This window comes from Amblyomma mixtum, chromosome 1, assembly GCF_055824585.1.
Source record: "Amblyomma mixtum isolate Tamu chromosome 1, ASM5582458v1, whole genome shotgun sequence".
In the NCBI taxonomy this organism is placed as follows: Eukaryota; Metazoa; Arthropoda; class Arachnida; order Ixodida; family Ixodidae; genus Amblyomma; species Amblyomma mixtum.
In genome coordinates, this window is record NC_143012.1 from 37150776 (window position 1) to 37167953 (window position 17178).

General features: G+C 47.2%; 1 protein-coding gene across 5 annotated transcripts in view; it reads right to left on the reverse strand.

The window, feature by feature from the left end:
* Window positions 1-4548: 4548 nt before the first annotated feature.
* Window positions 4549-17178, reverse strand: part of LOC149366037 (1-phosphatidylinositol 4,5-bisphosphate phosphodiesterase delta-1-like) — a 106077-nt gene continuing 93447 nt past the window's right edge. For 4 of the 5 annotated variants that reach the window (XM_089547848.1, XM_089547862.1, XM_089547837.1 and 1 more), the window contains exons 10-18: window positions 16509-16629; window positions 16303-16388; window positions 15663-15745; window positions 15076-15147; window positions 14004-14097; window positions 9579-9764; window positions 8864-9027; window positions 7794-7929; window positions 4549-7224 (exon numbers count right to left, since the gene is read on the reverse strand). In XM_089547848.1, the coding sequence (XP_089403974.1) occupies window positions 6986-7224; window positions 7794-7929; window positions 8864-9027; window positions 9579-9764; window positions 14004-14097; window positions 15076-15147; window positions 15663-15745; window positions 16303-16388; window positions 16509-16629 (1181 nt within the window). In that variant the 3' untranslated portion in view covers window positions 4549-6985. The remainder of the gene's footprint in view (window positions 7225-7793; window positions 7930-8863; window positions 9028-9578; window positions 9765-14003; window positions 14098-15075; window positions 15148-15662; window positions 15746-16302; window positions 16389-16508; window positions 16630-17178) is intronic. The other variant, XM_089547854.1, reaches the window with a different exon arrangement.

Sequence of the window (17178 nt, forward strand, 5' to 3'; positions counted from 1 at the left end):
ATGTGGCATAGGATGGGGTTGTCGGTATGCTATAGAAGGTCTATACCCAGCATGTGGCGGAAGTTACCTGTAGACGCGCTGCGATGATAGCTTAACTCTGAAATCAAGCACTCAATGAAACCAAAGTGAATGATCACAAGCGCTAATCCGGCCGGTGTTGATTTGATGATGAGCGATCAGAAAGAGCGAGTCCATATCAATCCTAATATCATACTTGAAAATCAAAATTGGTTTTTGTGAAAAGGAAAGGCGCTGTAACTATCTCACTTCTCTGTGGACACCTCAACAGCGCCACCAGGGAAGGGATGAAGGAGGGAGTGAAAGAAGAAACACGAGGCTCTGTAATGGAGGAAGGAGGATGAGGGCGTACTTTATTTACGCGACGATGTCCATTAAGCCTGAGGACATCATCATCATCATCATCATTTACACGACGAGGGCAATCAGGGCATATGGGCGGGGCACTCAGTTCAGGACCCCATTGGTTCTTGCCCACCGTCGGGCCCTTTCAATCACCTGATCTGCCGGTCTGGTCTGAGCTGGTCAGCTAATTGTACCACTTGTCTGGTTGCGATCGAAGGTTCGATCTATTGTTTTATTTCATTGACGTGTCCACACCATGTGGTATAATGAGAATGTTTCACCCCAGTGGGGCAGTGTGGATCGTTCTGTGAGGAGACATGACATGTAATGTTTCTAGGTTTGGGTACGTGCCAGTATGCAAGTGTCGTAACATTATTTCTTGTGATGTGGTGAGTGTCTTGTGTCCAGGGGGGTATGTCCTACGTGATACGCTGTCGTGCTCTGTAATTTGTAGGTCTGATCAGACACCGTGCCCTGCTAAAAACACAATAGAAAATTTTCTGTTGTCTCAGCAGATTTTCTTGTAGTATTTTGGGACCCGCGACATATTAGTGGTGCGGGCGAGATTTCTCCTTTACTTGAACCTATTATCTGTAGTATTTTGGGACATGACAACAGAAATTCTTGTCGTAACAACCGGATTTTCTGTAGTATTGAGCAGCCTCCTGTCGTAACGACAGAGTCAGCTCTGTCGCAACAACAGACTACTTTGCAATACTACAGAAAAATCTGTCGTAACGACAGGACGACCGAAATTTCTGCTGTATTTCTGGGCCGGCTGTGTCGTATTTTTCATGAGATTCTTTCGTTTAGATACGCTCTACATGTCGACTGCGGGTCGCGGGCTTGTGGTAGTCTGGCAGATGGTCAGAACCATATTGCGATCTCCTCTGTCTGTGGAGCATCACAGGTTAGGGCTGAGAACTGGTCACTGTATTTTATTGTTTTGAATTCTTCTGCTTGTAGTCCGCAGCGTCTGTGTAAAGTCTTATCATCATGAGTATATACTTTCCCCTGTCTTTATTCCCTTGCTTGCCTGTGGCCTTCGCGATGTTCGGGGTGCAAGTTGTGTAGCATTGCTGCCACCTTTATGTTGCTTGCGATGTATCTGGAGATGTCCGTTTTAATCCTTGCTGTAGTTACATCCGCTGCTTGCACGTTGTATCCGAGTCTGTGAAGAAGTTGGCGGCCTATGTGGGTGTTCATGAGTCTGCTTTTGAGCAGTTGCCTAAATTTCTGCGAGCTCTATCCATGTATTGCCGAGGCCAAGGGCTAAAAGTTTGACCCCATTTGCCAAAAGTAACTGAGCAGCGGGTTTTTGCTTCTGAAATGCATGACGGCGGCGCCTTTACGGCACTCCTAAATACCGAAAGAACGTGAGGGCAAGGGTTCACCTTACTTTACACAGATTCAGAGCTTAAGGGCCACCCATAAGTCCTTTTTCTACGCTGCTAAGAAAAAAACCATCGTTGCCCCAGTTACTTTTGGCGAAGACGGTGCTTAGCGATGTTTGCTTATATGCTTTCCTCACCAAGACATCCAGTTTACTACGCCTCATATATGTTATTCGAGCGAATATGAAAGCTTGAATCAGCTGGGTGGTATTGTGCGCCTTCATTCGGTGCTCCTTGCTGGTGATTCTCCTCAGCATTCTCGTTATTTGTTGTCGTCGCGTCCAGTGTCTGAATCGTGAGATTGTTACAGCCGTCCTCTTGGGTAGCCATGCCTAGTACCCTGACTGACGGTGACGGTGTGATCTTCACTACTTTCAACTCTATCTCACCTGTGGGTAGATCACAGAGTTTGACGTACGATCTCTTTCTGACTAACAGCAGCTCCGACAATTGTGGTGCACATTTCTGCCCACAGCTTTCGTCATATGTTCGGCTCAAGAATAATTTCGACCACCTGGGATATGTGCACTGACATCGCACAGCACACGGAAACCTTTTGGTTTCACCTCCCCCACGGCGCGGCCTCCACGGCCGGGTTCGAACCCGGGTACTCCGGCTCATTAATTAGCGTATTTGTCGCCCCCAAAGAAAGGCGAATTCGGTGTCGCCCCAGGATGAAAAGCTACTCAAGCAGCATAGGTTATCGGCCCAATATTGGGAATGTATAGGTAAATTCCGGTCCTGCACAAGACCAGCGTGAAACCATTAATTTCCAATATTGGGCCGATAACTTGAGCTACTTGAGTAGCAGAAGCGGTAAGAGTGGCAATGTCACCCTTGACTCAGTAGCCGCCGATAGCTGCTGCTGCTTTCTCTGGCACGGCTGCACACCATGGCCATGAAAGTACTGTCTTTGTGCCGCCACCGCTTTGGCATGGCTTTTGCTCGGTACGACTCCGCTTCACATGTGATCAGGGACACCCGAGTCGCTTCGACAGGCATCCCCAGACCTAGATGGCTTTTCTCGGCAATTGCATACTGCGGAGGCTGCTCCGAGCTGGTTTGCACCCAGTCTGCTGAGTACCCTGATCTCCCATAATGTCCAGAAACCCATTGTCCTAAACTTTCTTAGCTGCGAGCGAATAGCCGGCTTGGTCCTTGATCAAGAAGAAGGTAAAGTGTGGAACGCCCCAGGATATGTTCCTCTCCGCCGAACCGTAGCCGGCATCCCTGGCTTCCTCTTCGCTGCCCTTTGACACACTTCAAAACTCTGGATACAGGCTCAGCGTCTTCGACGTCGGGTCAGTCTTAGGGACAACAGTGCGAGTGTTGCCGGTTCCTGTAGCAGATATATTTCTTCTAGATATATTTAACTGCTCTTTCACATGGAAATGTCGTGTTAATAGGTTTTTTGAAAAACATTGCTACAAGCGTTCTCTACTTGCGGCAGGAAAATCTGCCCAACAGTGTCTATACCGCAGCCGGTTTGCCTTCTTTTGACAATCTTTTTAAACAAATTGTAGTACTGAAATATTTTTGGAATAGCGCATACAGACACAAATACGAAACCGGTACCGTTGAGACATGTTCCTCGCTATCATAAACCGAGAGTGCGCACTCACTACGGCAAAGCAACTAGAAAATATTACGTGCAAGCTATCTTTAACGAATTACCGGATGATTTATTTTCTTTAACCACCCGAAAAAAACTGCGTGTTGCTGTGCAAGCGTTAGAGAATCTTTAACATGTACTAAAATCTTATCAGTGCTTTTACATTCTTTCCGTGCCAAAATTTTTGTGTTCTTCATGTTTACGTCTTTTAATTTTCTTATGCCTCTCATGGAGCTCTGATGTAGCGCGAAGATTGCCGCGGCTGCCGGTTGTCGCCGCACAAGCCCACTTGTGGCTTCGGCGCTTCCGTTTTTTTTTGTATGTTCAGATTATGCTGAATAAAGATTATTATTATTATTATTATTATTCTCCTACGTACACCGAACGACAACTTCCGATGCTGCCACAGGTGCGCGGTTTGATCTCTAATGCTGCCGGGTACCCATCGGTTTTCAGATGGATACAAGCTTTCTCTTGGCCTATTGCTCGGCTCCTCTGTGGTGAAGTGCTTGAGAATATGGGTCTACAACCAAACCTCGTGCAGAATACCTTACGTTCCGTGGCGCTCTTCCTCCAAGCTACCATTTCGACATTAACACCAAATCATCACAAACACCATATCGGCCTGTTGGTTCGCAATCGGTAGGCAACATTACGGAAACACGTGAATAGACTAGAGGGAGAGACGTCAAATAGACAGAACTGACGGGAAAAAAATTCATACTTCTTATTCTTGTCCAGTGCGAAGAAGCGAGGTCGATAACTAGTACGCCCACGCGATAGCCATATTTGATCTTGTGACCAAAAATGCTCGATTATAAAGGGAATTCACTCCAAATGTTTGCATTACGTTATGTTCGCCAAGGTCACCGGGCCAAATCCCATGGCTGGGGTCACTATATTGAGCTGTGCGACATCAGGTGCGCGCTGAAGAACTCTAGGTGATCGAAATTAGAAGTACCATAAAAATGTTAGAAGTAGCTAGAAGTACCTCATAGTTCATGTACAGCTTCACCAGTCAATTTCCACATACCGTGCAACCTAAGTGAGTACACAAAACACTGTTGTAGTTGCCTCTGATGTCGTGTCAGTAGATCGAAAAACAAGCAGCAAGGGCTTCTCCTAATTTTGAAGAAATAAAAGCTGGTTTCAATAGAAGGTATAAAAGAATCTCTGCAATGGCGGGACATCTCTGGCACATTTTATTCATCAATTATGCACACTGTGGCAAAAACATCTTGAGTACACAAATCTTCACTTCTAGTGAAAAAAATTCACATAAGACAAACCAGCCACTCGTCACATCACACCTTTTTGTTTCGACCAAATTTTGAAATTGTACCTGCAAGAATCTTGACAGTAGAGGTGAAATGCAAGAAATATATGTAGTCGATAAGATGTATAAAAATCGCAGATCAATTGCTTAACTCCTGCTTTTAGCAGTATAACAGACTCTTATGAAATAGGACAGTAAAAAAAGGCTAAAATATACAAAATAGTTAAGTTCCTTATATTCAAAATGGACGTCAGGCCGTGTTTGTGCACTGGGAAATGTAAAATAAACATCAGACACATGCAAAAACTCTTCCAACTTTCAGGCAGTGAAATAATTACTTCAGGGCTTCAGATAGCCTTCAATGCATATTAAACGCTTCCTTGTCACTTATGCACAGAAAGCGTTTGCTGCCAAGGTCGAAAAATATAAACACATGCTTCGGCGTACAATCAGTGTATGATAGCCACACACATGCACACATATGCATATACTTCAAATGGCAAAGTGGCAACAATCATGCGCTGTCAGTATAGAAATGCTGCAGAAAGATGCTTTTGTACTTGAATAAAAAAATATCAGAAAAGAAAAAAAACACGCTTCTAGGTAACGGAGAAATGTGCAGTGCCAGTGAGTAAGCCTTCTTCATGCTCAAATGGCATAAACTATTAGTGGTGCTAATGATTATGCAAGAGGGGCAAGGGATTGTAAAAGTTGTCACCCAGCAACCGCAAAATCCAGACCATTTCGATACTGCCATGCAGTCAGAAAGCAACAGGTGCAATCCGCCACAAACAAATGCAAGTGCAGGCTGAGACAACTGAATTCAAAGCTTCATGTTGACTGTGAGAAGGAATTCAGATTTCCAGCGGATGTGACGTTCCGTAAACTTGTGCAGCCAACTGTACATGCTGCCTCTTGTGACATAACCAGTTCACCAAGAGGACAGTATGAACACAAGCATGACGGATGATCACTTTTGGCACTAATGATATAAAAGGAAAGAGACTATGGCCACAGCTGCTCCACTTTACATGACTACAGTTCGTACTACAATCACAACAGACACTACATGCATGCAATAACATTACAATAAGTGGTGTGTAATAAGCATTTATGCAGATCAGCAAACCTGGGGATTATCGCTGATTGCTGACAATTGTCATAGTTCACCAAATTCAAAACACAGAGTTTACATTCTGGAATGACATGATGACTCGTCCCCATTAAGAAAAAATGAAAGGTTCAGACTGAAGAATGAAAGCAAACTGAGTCCACTTCCAAGTAAAAAAAAAAAATCTTGCATAACTGGACACCGCTTGAGTATGCATTCGTGAAAGCTGGCAGTCATGTGTTCATGAGAAGATTCATGTAAATAAACTTGCTACCTGTGCCTTGTTGCGTGCCTGCGCATATATGCATGCGGCCAGAAACGCGCTTACATGTGCGTAAAAATGTATGTAATGCCAAGGCACGACAAAGGCAGTTGCAATAATGTGGCAATGCAGAAGGCACCAGCAATGCAGAATGATTAAACGGGATCCCATTTAAGGCAAGATTGCTGTATATAATGCACCTGCAGAACGAAGTGTCACATCTCTTAGGATGCAGTCATGCAGTCAGCTATGCATTAAAATGTACAAAAGATTCGGTTTGATCCACAGATTTCAGAATCACAACGTTCTCCTTGGGGTTCCCAATGTCAATAATTTCCCAGATTTCAATTCCATCTCAAATAGTTTCCTTAGTTCTTATCTTGACTGGTACTTCCCCATGACTGTCTCTGTCTCTACCTTTAATAAACTGTGCTTTGAGTTTGAACCCCTCATCTCATAACTGTACCATCAAGCTAACAGGAGTGAGGTCTTGCATGTGATTCTCTCCACCCTCTGGTTGCTCGAAGGAGTGCCAGAGCTCACTGTGTAGGTGAGCGCATTCCACAAACTCACAAAAATGGCTGAAGCAGAAAGATGTTCGTATAAAGCTGGAAGCATTGCACATAAAAAGGAAGGTTGATTTGAGATGCTTCACTTACAGTCTTGCAAACAGGAACGAGGCGTTCCCCTCTCATACCATACTCCCGATCTTCTGCAGCGCGTTGGAGCACACTGCTGACATGTGTTCCAATTTACAACCTGTCGGATGCCACCCGATAAATCTTTATGCGCGCTATGCAAAACACGTGTATGCTCAGATTAGCGTGCAGTAGAAGGACATTGCTGTACAACAGAGCCTCACATACAACTCAACATGGCGCGCACAGTGAGACACTCTGCAGGCAGTAATAATTACAAGGCAGGAAGCCCACGAAGTGTGCCGATGCCGGACTCCTCCTCTATAATGTCACGGCTTGCGGAAGCTCACGTGCACGAAGATGCTGGCTGGCACGAGCGAGATGAAGGCGTTGTTGTATAGGCGCACATGGCGGTAGCCCTCGCGCACGGCATCCAGAGGGATCGCGTACTTGGCCAACTTCATGTTCTTGCCCGTGCGGCTCTCGTCCTTGACGGTGAACACCAGGATGGCCAGCTCGGGCACGTGCACGAGCAGCTCGAACTTCTCCTCCCACGTGGGATTGAAGCCTGCGCACACAAACACCGGTTCACTTGATGACGTCACGAAGATGCGGCGGCGCTCACAGATGTAGCGCGCCTGCCACTACGAACACATAGACATACGTGCTTGCTCCAGGGCAGCCTATCAGCAGCGGTAACGGCCGCGATAACGTTCCCTAAAACTTTATTTACGAGCTGAAAAACTCGCAGCACGGTTACGAGTGGGTAAAACGAATATTGGAGCGTTATCTGCGGTGTGTGATACTCGAGTGCACGCACCCCAACACGCGTCCCCTTGCACATCATGTCCCTCTTCTATCGTGCCGCTTGCTTTCTAAAACACTGGCGCAACAGCGCCATGGCGCGCTAGCAATTTCACCGAGGGAGCCACCGCCACCGGCGCTCCCGCCAAAATAGGCACAAGTCTTGCCTTTACTGGCGCGCAGCCAAGCTGGCGCTGTGGACGGCGCCGACGTCGACGGCGCGAAATTGAGCAAACAGCTAAGAAGATATCGCTTTAACAATTCTGTCCCGCAATGTTTTAAGAGTGTGCGCAAGCTGTGCACCGCAAAAAGCCAAGCTCAAGTACTACTAACCGTTGTTCCTGACGAACCTCGTCTTGACCTTCTGATTGTCGAGCGGGTGCCCGCAGACTTTGACGACGACGTAGGGGTCCACTATTTCGCCGTCCGTGGACTCGAGGGGCTTGGGTAGCTGCTGGCCACTGATGATCTGCGATAAGAATTCGATCCCAGCTTGACTCAAACGACTGAAAAAACTCTCCCAGCTTAATTCATCCACCTGACCTTCAAACATTTGAAGTTATGCTCATGGAAAACCAAGCTGACAGGCCACGTGGCTTTTATCCAACACCTTCAGATCTAGAAGTCCGCCTTACATGGCAAGGACACAGGCACAGCGAAACAACTCGTTAAACGAAGATTCTAAAAACACTTGCCGAAACGAAGTCGCAGAACAGAATCTCACATGGCCACGTTCCAGTTTCTTTAAAACTTTTCCCAATGCTAGATCTCAGGCTTCAAGGCCAATTCTGTCTTGCCCAAATTAAAACAGCATGGCTAAGATTTATACGGAACCTTCATCACTTCCCAACTGAATCGTGGCGCTTGGTTGCATTAAACGCGTGATTAGTGTTAGCCAAACTGATTCGCTACCAGCCTGCCGATAAGCGCAAAAATCGTCATCTTCCTTTAATACAGAGTTTTATCACATCCGTATGGAAAATGCGGCAACGCTTTGCCGTTGCTCCTGCTGCCAAGCTTACCAAGCTACATTTGCCGCACGGTCGCAGTTACCCTTCTTATCGTACGTGTTTACCGTACGGCTGTGCTAACACTCCAATAATGTGTTTAATTACTACGTCAAACAGCACTACTTGACATGCGCGGTAGCTGTCGACAACCTGCGCGCTTAGAGATTATGGGCAGCTTACATAGAGAGGTTACAGGCTGTGGAAAAGGACAGAGCATACTCGTTCAAACGACTGAAGTCAGAGCCATAGTCTGAACAGTTCGCTCATACTTCTAAGAAAAGTATCACTAAAGCAACGTCCTTTGTTAAGCCTCGTTGAAAATGTTTCAGTAGCGTTTCAAAGCAGCTGTGTTTTGCTGCGCGCGTGGATAATTGGGAAGGCCCTCTCGCTCACCCTGAGAACAAGCGTCTTCTTGAGCGACGGGTCGGGCGAGTCGACCCTGAAGTCTCCCTTGCGGAGAAACTCCGGCATAAGCACGTAGCCGCAGCGGCCGTTCAGCGAAAACTTGGCCTCGTTCAGGAACATCTTCTGGTCCCAGCTCTGGTAGTTCAGCGCCACTACGAATGGTTGGGGAAGAAGAAAACAGTATTAGGCGAATATATACTACGACCTGTAAGGCAACACTTGTTGACAAAGGAAGCGTTGGGATGACAACCCAATGTACGAGTGAATTGGTAGTGCCCTCAAATAGACACAAAATACCGCCAGTAAATGAAACAGGGACACGAAATTTATTTTCCTCCAGCGAGCTGTATTTCTTCCATTATTCCTTGTGCCATTCGTATGCACACCACAGGGTATCAAAAGCGGTTTATAAGGCTGTGATCAGCCACTCTTGCTAACACATCCGGCGTAGGTGTCTTACACCAGATTCCAGAACGCTAGCCCATGGACTTGAATAAGGGCATCAGAACCACCATTTACGAACGTCTTACCAGCAATCTTTTCTTAGGAAGAATCTTCATAACACACGCAATATTACCCCAGAATCCACTGACTTATAAACATATGACGCAAGCTTCTGGTTTCAAGACAACTCTGGAGTACATATTTTATTCTCAGGTGATAACGGTCACAAGAGAGCACTAATCCGGGTCGATCAACTCACCGATCTGGCAACCGACGTTCCAGAACTTGACGGGGTCGTAGTTGCTCGAGTCGGTCCTGGTGCCCTTGGGGTATATCCTGGACAGGTGCCTGCTGTTGTGACGGATGAAGCAGCGGGCGCCCTCTGGTGTTGACGACAGCTTGCTGGCCTTCACTTCACTGAAGGAGGCCATTTCGTTGAAGCGCCCTGTAACGGTAACACAAACTCTTCGTCGGTTCTATGGTAGTGAGAGGAGTGACAATGGCGGTAACGGTACTGTCACAACAAGTGACCGATGCTAAAGAGTGCAGTGAATAATAACATCTTAAAAGAGCGGTTTCAACTCTAGAAAATACGTCTTCCTTAGCCTGCCCCAAGCAGCACAGGTAACACGCCCAGTATTGGAAACAGACGGCTACACCTGTTCCTTTGTAGGACTGGCCTCTGCCAATGCGTTTACAATATTGGCCCTAGTTACCTGCGCTGCTTGCTGTGTTACCCGCCTAATATTGTAAATTGACGGCTTCATTCTGTTCCTTTGTAGGAAGAGCCTTGCCAATGCGTTTCCAAAGCGTGTCACAGGCGTTTAACTCGGGAACTAAAAATGTTAGAAGAAAGCCAATGATAGCGTCAGATAGAGAAGGAAAAAATGACCCCAGAAGCCAAGTTTGATGACAGTAGATAAATTAGTTAATTATAGGCAAAAATGTCGAAATTGCGTCGAAAAAGCGCGGACGTCGATATAGCCATGGGAACGGTGTGACGTCACATCCACCAGAAGTCGTCACGGCATAGTGTCCTTGGCTTTTGCCTCTCAACACTTTAGCTGCTAAAGTGTCCTCGCAATTTTTTGGCCCATGTTACCTGTGCTACTTGGGACATGGCTACATACGCAACGTCAAAGTGTCGACTTGCATTGTTAAGTATTTCATGCTTATTTTCTTATGCGATCATTCTTTTGTCCACGAGGCGGTCGGCCTGCACGCTTAAGAGTGAAAGCAGCCATGTGCTGATCTTCAGTGCACATTTTAGAATGAAAAAACAAAACAAAACGGATGCAGTTGGTCACTCTGACACAAAGAAAAAAAATACTGGCCCACCAAAATCGCAGGGCGGTTGCGAGTTTCGTAGCAACGTAATCGGCAGCAGTAAGAGAAATGCTTTCGCATTACGGCACCTAAGCAGACTTAAGTGCACACGCTGCTTTTACCGATCACATACCCGAATGGCTCAACAAAACCAAGCCGTCGTAACGTATCTCTCGGAAGAAAAATTGGAGGCTTATCAAGGTTAAGCCCAGTGGATGCGAAGCATGTTAAGCAGCTGCCTCAGTGTGGATGGGGCTAAGTAACGGAGACGTGGTTTTAGGTTAATCGTCGTACTTTATTCTTTGCAGCCCGACAAACACACTCTTATGGTTCGTAAATCCATGACTCTTGGTTTGCACGTCACTTATTCTGTATTGTCTTTGAGCATGTCTACACAACACCAAGTCTAAACTGTTTCCCCACTGATTCGTTTTGCATTCCTATTATTAACGTCCTTAGCGTTTGGAGGCATCTTGACCGCATACACGCCCGGCGCAAAGACGCTGGCGCGGTTGCGGGCACAGAGACTGACGCAACGGCGGGCGCGCGCCGCCTCATCCCTGGCGTGACGTCACATATCACGTGATGCAGCGATGGTGGCGCCGCCGCCGCGTCGCGCGCGACGGCGCGAACCGAAGTATAGTGAACTAGAATACTTTCTAGTGGCGCGAACGGAAGGGAAATGGGCGCTCTTGACACGCCGGACGCCACTGACGGCCGCTGGTGGCGCTGCAGGTCTCTTTTCTAGGACCGCGCGCGCGTCGGTCGAAGTCTTTGCGGCTTTGCGTTCGGTACGTTGCGCACATTTTTCTTCTTGTCGCCTTGAAATTTCACGTTTGTTTCATGTAGCACCAACGAAGACGTCTTATATCTCTTCGAAAGCACCATGTGAAGTACGCAATGGCAAAGAGAAACACGGACTCTCACTGTTTTGCTCCAGGATGCCGAAGCGGCTATCCGGGAGCTCCCAAAGCATCCTTGTTTGCTGCTCCGAGGGAAGAGGAGCATCGAAAAAAGTGGGAGCGGAGTTTGCGAAGACAAGAAAAGCCTCTCACAGAAACCGCTGCGGTATGCGAGCACCACTTTGAGCCGCATTTCATTTTGCGCGTCTACGTTCATGTCATCAACGGCAGCCAAGTGCGGATTCCACGCGGTAAGCCATCGCTGGCACCTGGCGCGGTGGCTACGCTCTTGCCTGGTTGCCCGGCCTATCTTTCCGTAAAGCCCGTGGGAGCAAGGACTCAGCGGAAAAGACCAGCTCCAGCAAGCGTGTCAAAAAATAAGAAGAAGGGCCAGGATTGTGTCAGTAGCGCAGCGAACGACGACAATGAAATTGTGGACTCATCGGGAACCGAAGCGTGCACGACTCGTGCACTTCGTTGTTTAGAAATTTCCCCTGAGTACTGGTGCCGATTTATGTAGGAAGGTGCCTCAAGTCTTGGCTTTGCGACAACAAGCATAGAAACAAGCCCTAGAATTGAGGTTGTTCATGACAAGGTTGTTTTGTTTGCTGCCACGGGAGATGAACTGCGCGCACAAGTATTCGTTGGAGGTGCGTTATGTAGTGACACTGTCGTGTGTTCGCTGGCAGAAGCGGACAATGCGCTGCGAGGGACAGATGGAATTTGTGTCTGCAAGGAAGTCATGCTGGACACAGACTTCAGTCAAATAACGGAGCGTTTGACAGAAAAACTACGGGCGGCAAGCATTGTGAGTGGGCGTGGCATTTTCAGCACAAAATGTCGAGGAAAAGTATATCAAGAAGGTAAGTTCGGCTCCTTAGCCTTTTTTTTTTGAAGTACAACTGCGCTATATTATTTACTGTCTATATACATGTGATTCTTATGGTCAAATATTTGAATTTTCAGGAACTCCTTGCGCTGAATGCAAGGGACTTCGAAAGTTGCTCCTTACAAGAAAGTCACAGACGGCACGCACCAGAGAGAGAGAGCGTCTGCATAGCGGCTCAAGCTGGAAAAGGAAAGAACAGCTCCTCTGAGAAAACGCACCACCTCCATGGAAGAGCGGCTGGTCGCGATGGCGGCAAAAAACAAAAAGATTGCCAACGAAGATTTTGCTCCCAGAGTCGCTAAGCTTCCTCCGAAACAGCGCGAATCGGTACACCACGTATTTGAATCGTCATCACGCAAGAGTCCGAAAGGGATGAAGTACTCGCCACAGTGGGTTTTGGAGTGCATAGTGATGAAAATGAGGAGTGCAAAGCTCTATGAGCACATGCGAAAAGAGACCTTACTTGCATTACCCTCTAAAACAACTCTTCGCAAGTATCCCAGTTGCTACAAGGCAGGCTTTGGATTCAATACAAAAGTTTTTGATGTGCTGAAACAAGCTACTAGCACCATGGATGAAATCCAAAAACGTAACATCTCAAAGCTGCTCTCTAGCTTTGCAATTGCCAAGCTGCCTAACAATATGCAGGTATCCTGCTTAATGAAGAATTCGCGGCTGCTGGTCGGAAAATGCCGAATTTCATACTACAATAATAGGCTTTATTTCCAAAAAAGGAGAAAAAAATTGGTACTTGAACCGACGCGCGCGGCTAACGAGAAAAGCGAAAACCCGTGCGCCTGTCAGCCGGCCACTCTAAGGAACAGCGCGCCGCCAGTTTCTCGCTGATACTTGAGTTTGCCCTCTAAGAAGGCGGGTCCTGCACGGCTGGACAGAATGCACTGCCTGTAGCACCTGCCGTGGCCAGGATGCTTTGTAGTGTGCGATCACTCGTCCGATATCAGCCGTAGCTAACGCCAGTAAATGACAAGGGGTGAGCACTTCCGCAGCTAGTGCAGCCGTGAAGGCAAGCTCAATTTCGAATTTAACGCGTTCTAATGTAGGTGCAGCTCCGAATAAATCTCCATAAGGAAGGAATCGCCGTTTCGTACTAAATAAGCGCACAGAAACATCGTTATATGCCAGATAATAGCCGGAATGCATTGAAGCGTTTGCTAGAGAAGGTTGCAGTGGCGCCACCTCGCGGCGTCAATGCGAAACGGCGTGCCTGGGCGTCGCCGTTCGCGCCACTAGAATACATTCTAGTTCACTATAACCGAAGCGTGGAGGCCGACGGCGCGATATGAGGCCCCATCTGCAGCCGGTGTGACGTCATCACGTGACGTCACATCATGTGATCTCACTTCAAGGTCAATGGTGCCACCGCCGGGCGTCGCGCGAAGGCCCGAAACCTACGTTAATATGCTTCGCATAAAAGAATGACTGGTTTCGCTGTGTCATGGAAGACGTCATGTGTGACATCGCTGTGTCATGGAAGACGTCATGTGCGACATTCACTCTGATCGTGCGAGAGCATGATGGAAGTTCAGTGTAAACAAAACAGGCTCACATTTCTGGGCTTCTTCAAACGACTTGAAATGTGTTGCCTTGCAGTAGTTGACACAGTCGGACAGCTCTTCGGCTAGAACGGTCCCATGTGACGGCTATTCAGACAGACAGGGGGAAAAATGCGAGAAATAGTTGAGGGCGGGGGGGGGGGGACATAGAGTTTTCAGTGGAGCGAAATGAACCACTGCTCGGCACTACTGGCCTACTAAGTTCATGCGGATACACCCACTAAAGAAGCTCTCTGCGATGCTAAGCAAGATTTACGCAGGAGCTTGTTTGCGTCTCGACTGCTACAAAAGCGACCACACTAACCGACAAGCAGCATTCGGAACATCAGGAATACGCACCATCACAAACAAAGCGAGGCATTTCCGTACAGCCACTGACCAAAACATACACAACAAACTACAAATTGCGACAAAAAAGTATGACCAGCAACAGCTTATAAGAACCTCCTAGCAATGAGCCCATTCCAAGATGACCCCAATTACCCTTAGTGAATGTATTTTGGTCTTTGTACTTGAGTGCACTGCAAACCCTATACTGTGCTACAAAGACAGACAAAAACCTACATTTTGTATGCTACATAAGGGATGGAGACATGGCAAATTACCTGTGTTATGAAACTGCCCCCTCCAAGGGCCACATGGGGCCTAGGGCCCCATGGATCAGGGCCATATAGATCGGGGTCACATGGGTCAGGGGTGCATACGTCCTGGCTATATGGTTTAGGGCAATGTGAGCTAGGAGCAGATGGGCTTGGGTCACAGGTCTGCCCCACATAAATTAAGGCCACGTAGGTCAGGGCGGCATAGTTCTTAACCAAATTATTGGATAGCCACATGGTCTAAGACAACATAGATCAGAACTCCATGGGCTAGGGCCACATAGTCATACCAGGGCTACCTGGGACAGTGCCTCGTACGAGAGGGCCACATAGGCTTTACCCACATAGTTACAAGGGTCAGGGCCATATAAGTTAGGGTTAAATGATTCAAAGACACACAAGACAGGTCTTAGCTCGCTCACTGAAAGAGTGACACAGAAAGGAAGGACGACAGAGTCGTATTTACTTTGGCTGCAGTGCCTTCATCTTCACTATCCTCGTCCTCATCCAAGGATAGGTCCTTGTTTAGCTTCTTGCCCTGAAAGACGCGAAACGCGTGGGGACGGGGTGACGTGAAAAACACACAGAAACTCTGCAACAGCAACGAAGTAGCGAAAACATGGAGACAACAAAAAAAAGACCAAGGCGGAGAAGTTTTTCACAAGGTCCAGTATGACCACTTGACACAAAACCATGAATGAAGCAGAGAATTCAAGCTAATTCAAGACACAAATAGCAATTCAAAACACAGAACAATCCAGCCAACGTCACACCAATCTTCTGCTTTTCCGTTCATTTATTTTTTTCTCTCTATGTCTTACTTGCTCCTGAAGTTGTTCAGTTGGGAGATTTTTGTTTGCGGACAGCTATTGGTTTACCCCAAATGCGAGCATTGTAAAATGAGCCTTAGGCGCCTACACCCTGTTTCTTCTTCAACAGCTAGGTCATGCACATGCAGCAAACGTCCTAATAAAAATTTCACCCACAATGGCAAGTCGCAAGCACCATAAAGGCATGCACAAAGAAGTGCCGTGCTGCTGCAGAGCCACTTACCTTAATGAGAACCTTCCTCAGCAAAGCTGAAGGCGGTGGCATGGCAGTTTCCTTATCTCCAATTGACTTCTTGTATAACAAAGCTGGAAGATCCACAAAGTTTTTTAGAGAAAGTTAGTCTAACCGCGTCTCTGGCATGTGCCTTAACTGTCGCTGTATAAAGTATTTTCACTTTCGCGTCAAAACAGTAACAGTTAAGTTCACCCTCTTGTGGCATCGCTGAAATGAACAATTAATATCAAGCATAGCAAACAACCAACAAATGATGCATGCAATGTTTTACTATATGTAACAACTAAAGACAAGAAATAAGCCTGAGTTGGGTACCAGTGCCCTCATGAGACCACTTCTGACTTCTCCACAAACGTGGCACTGGCACAAATCTCGAGTTTCTCTCAGGTTGCTTAATAGTCCAAGCTTTAAAGCTTTTCTTGTGCTCACTCATCCCATCACAAACATTTTTTTCCTCGTAGCCCTTTTTTTAAACTGTGTCTCCAAAAACACTCACTCTTCTCGAACCTCGTATTTTCCTACTTCTAAGCGTACTAGATCCAGCAAACGTATATGCATGAAGCTCAGCTAAGTAATTTTCCTGCGACGTTCGGACGCAAAACATCAAAATCTGTGCAGAAAAACTTACGGCCCAGTATCGCGACCAGGTGTCGGGCCATCACTTTCTGCTGATCGAGACAACAGTGGTTCTCGAGGGAGAGGATCACGGGGTACCTGGAAAAGCGAAAAAGGAGCGATCGATCAACGATTCATCACAGCAGAGCACCGAATTGAGAAGCACTGAACAAATGCGACCGAAATCACAATCCGTGACGAACAGTGGTGCGAACTCACTGGGATTCTTCGAAGGCGTACAGCTTGACCGATTCGAGGACATCTCGGAAGAGGATCTTGGACGTCAGCGTGTAGCCGTGGTACACGATGGGTTCGTTGTCCGGACCATCCCAGACGTCAACTGTAACCGGATGGGCCAGCCAAGTAAAATTGGAGTTACCATCTGATAACCACAGCAGACCTTGATTATAGCATTTTCCAAACTCCACTTCGATACACAGCCAAGTAAAATAAAAGTTACCGCCTGATACCCACAGCAGACCCCCCTGATCATAGCATTTTCCACACTCCACATCAATGCTAGAGAAGTAAAATAAAAATTACCATCTGACAACCAAAGCAGACCGTGCTGATTATAGCATTTTCCAAACTCCGCTTCGATACTCGGCCAAATAAATTAAAGGTTAACAAACTAAATTGGCTGGTTTCACTGTGGTACTTTGTAGAACCGGACTTAGCCAATGCATTTCCAATATTGGGCCGATCAGCCGTGCTGCCGGGTAAATACGTCGGTTACCTGATCGCTGCCGAAAATCGGATACGCGATCAGCTGAACGATGCCACTGTGACGTTCCGAGCGTGCGCTACGAGGGCCCATATCTTCGGCGGAATCTTCCCTGTGCTGAACCCCGGAGGCACCCCGGCAAAGGACGCAGCTCGTTCCGTCCTA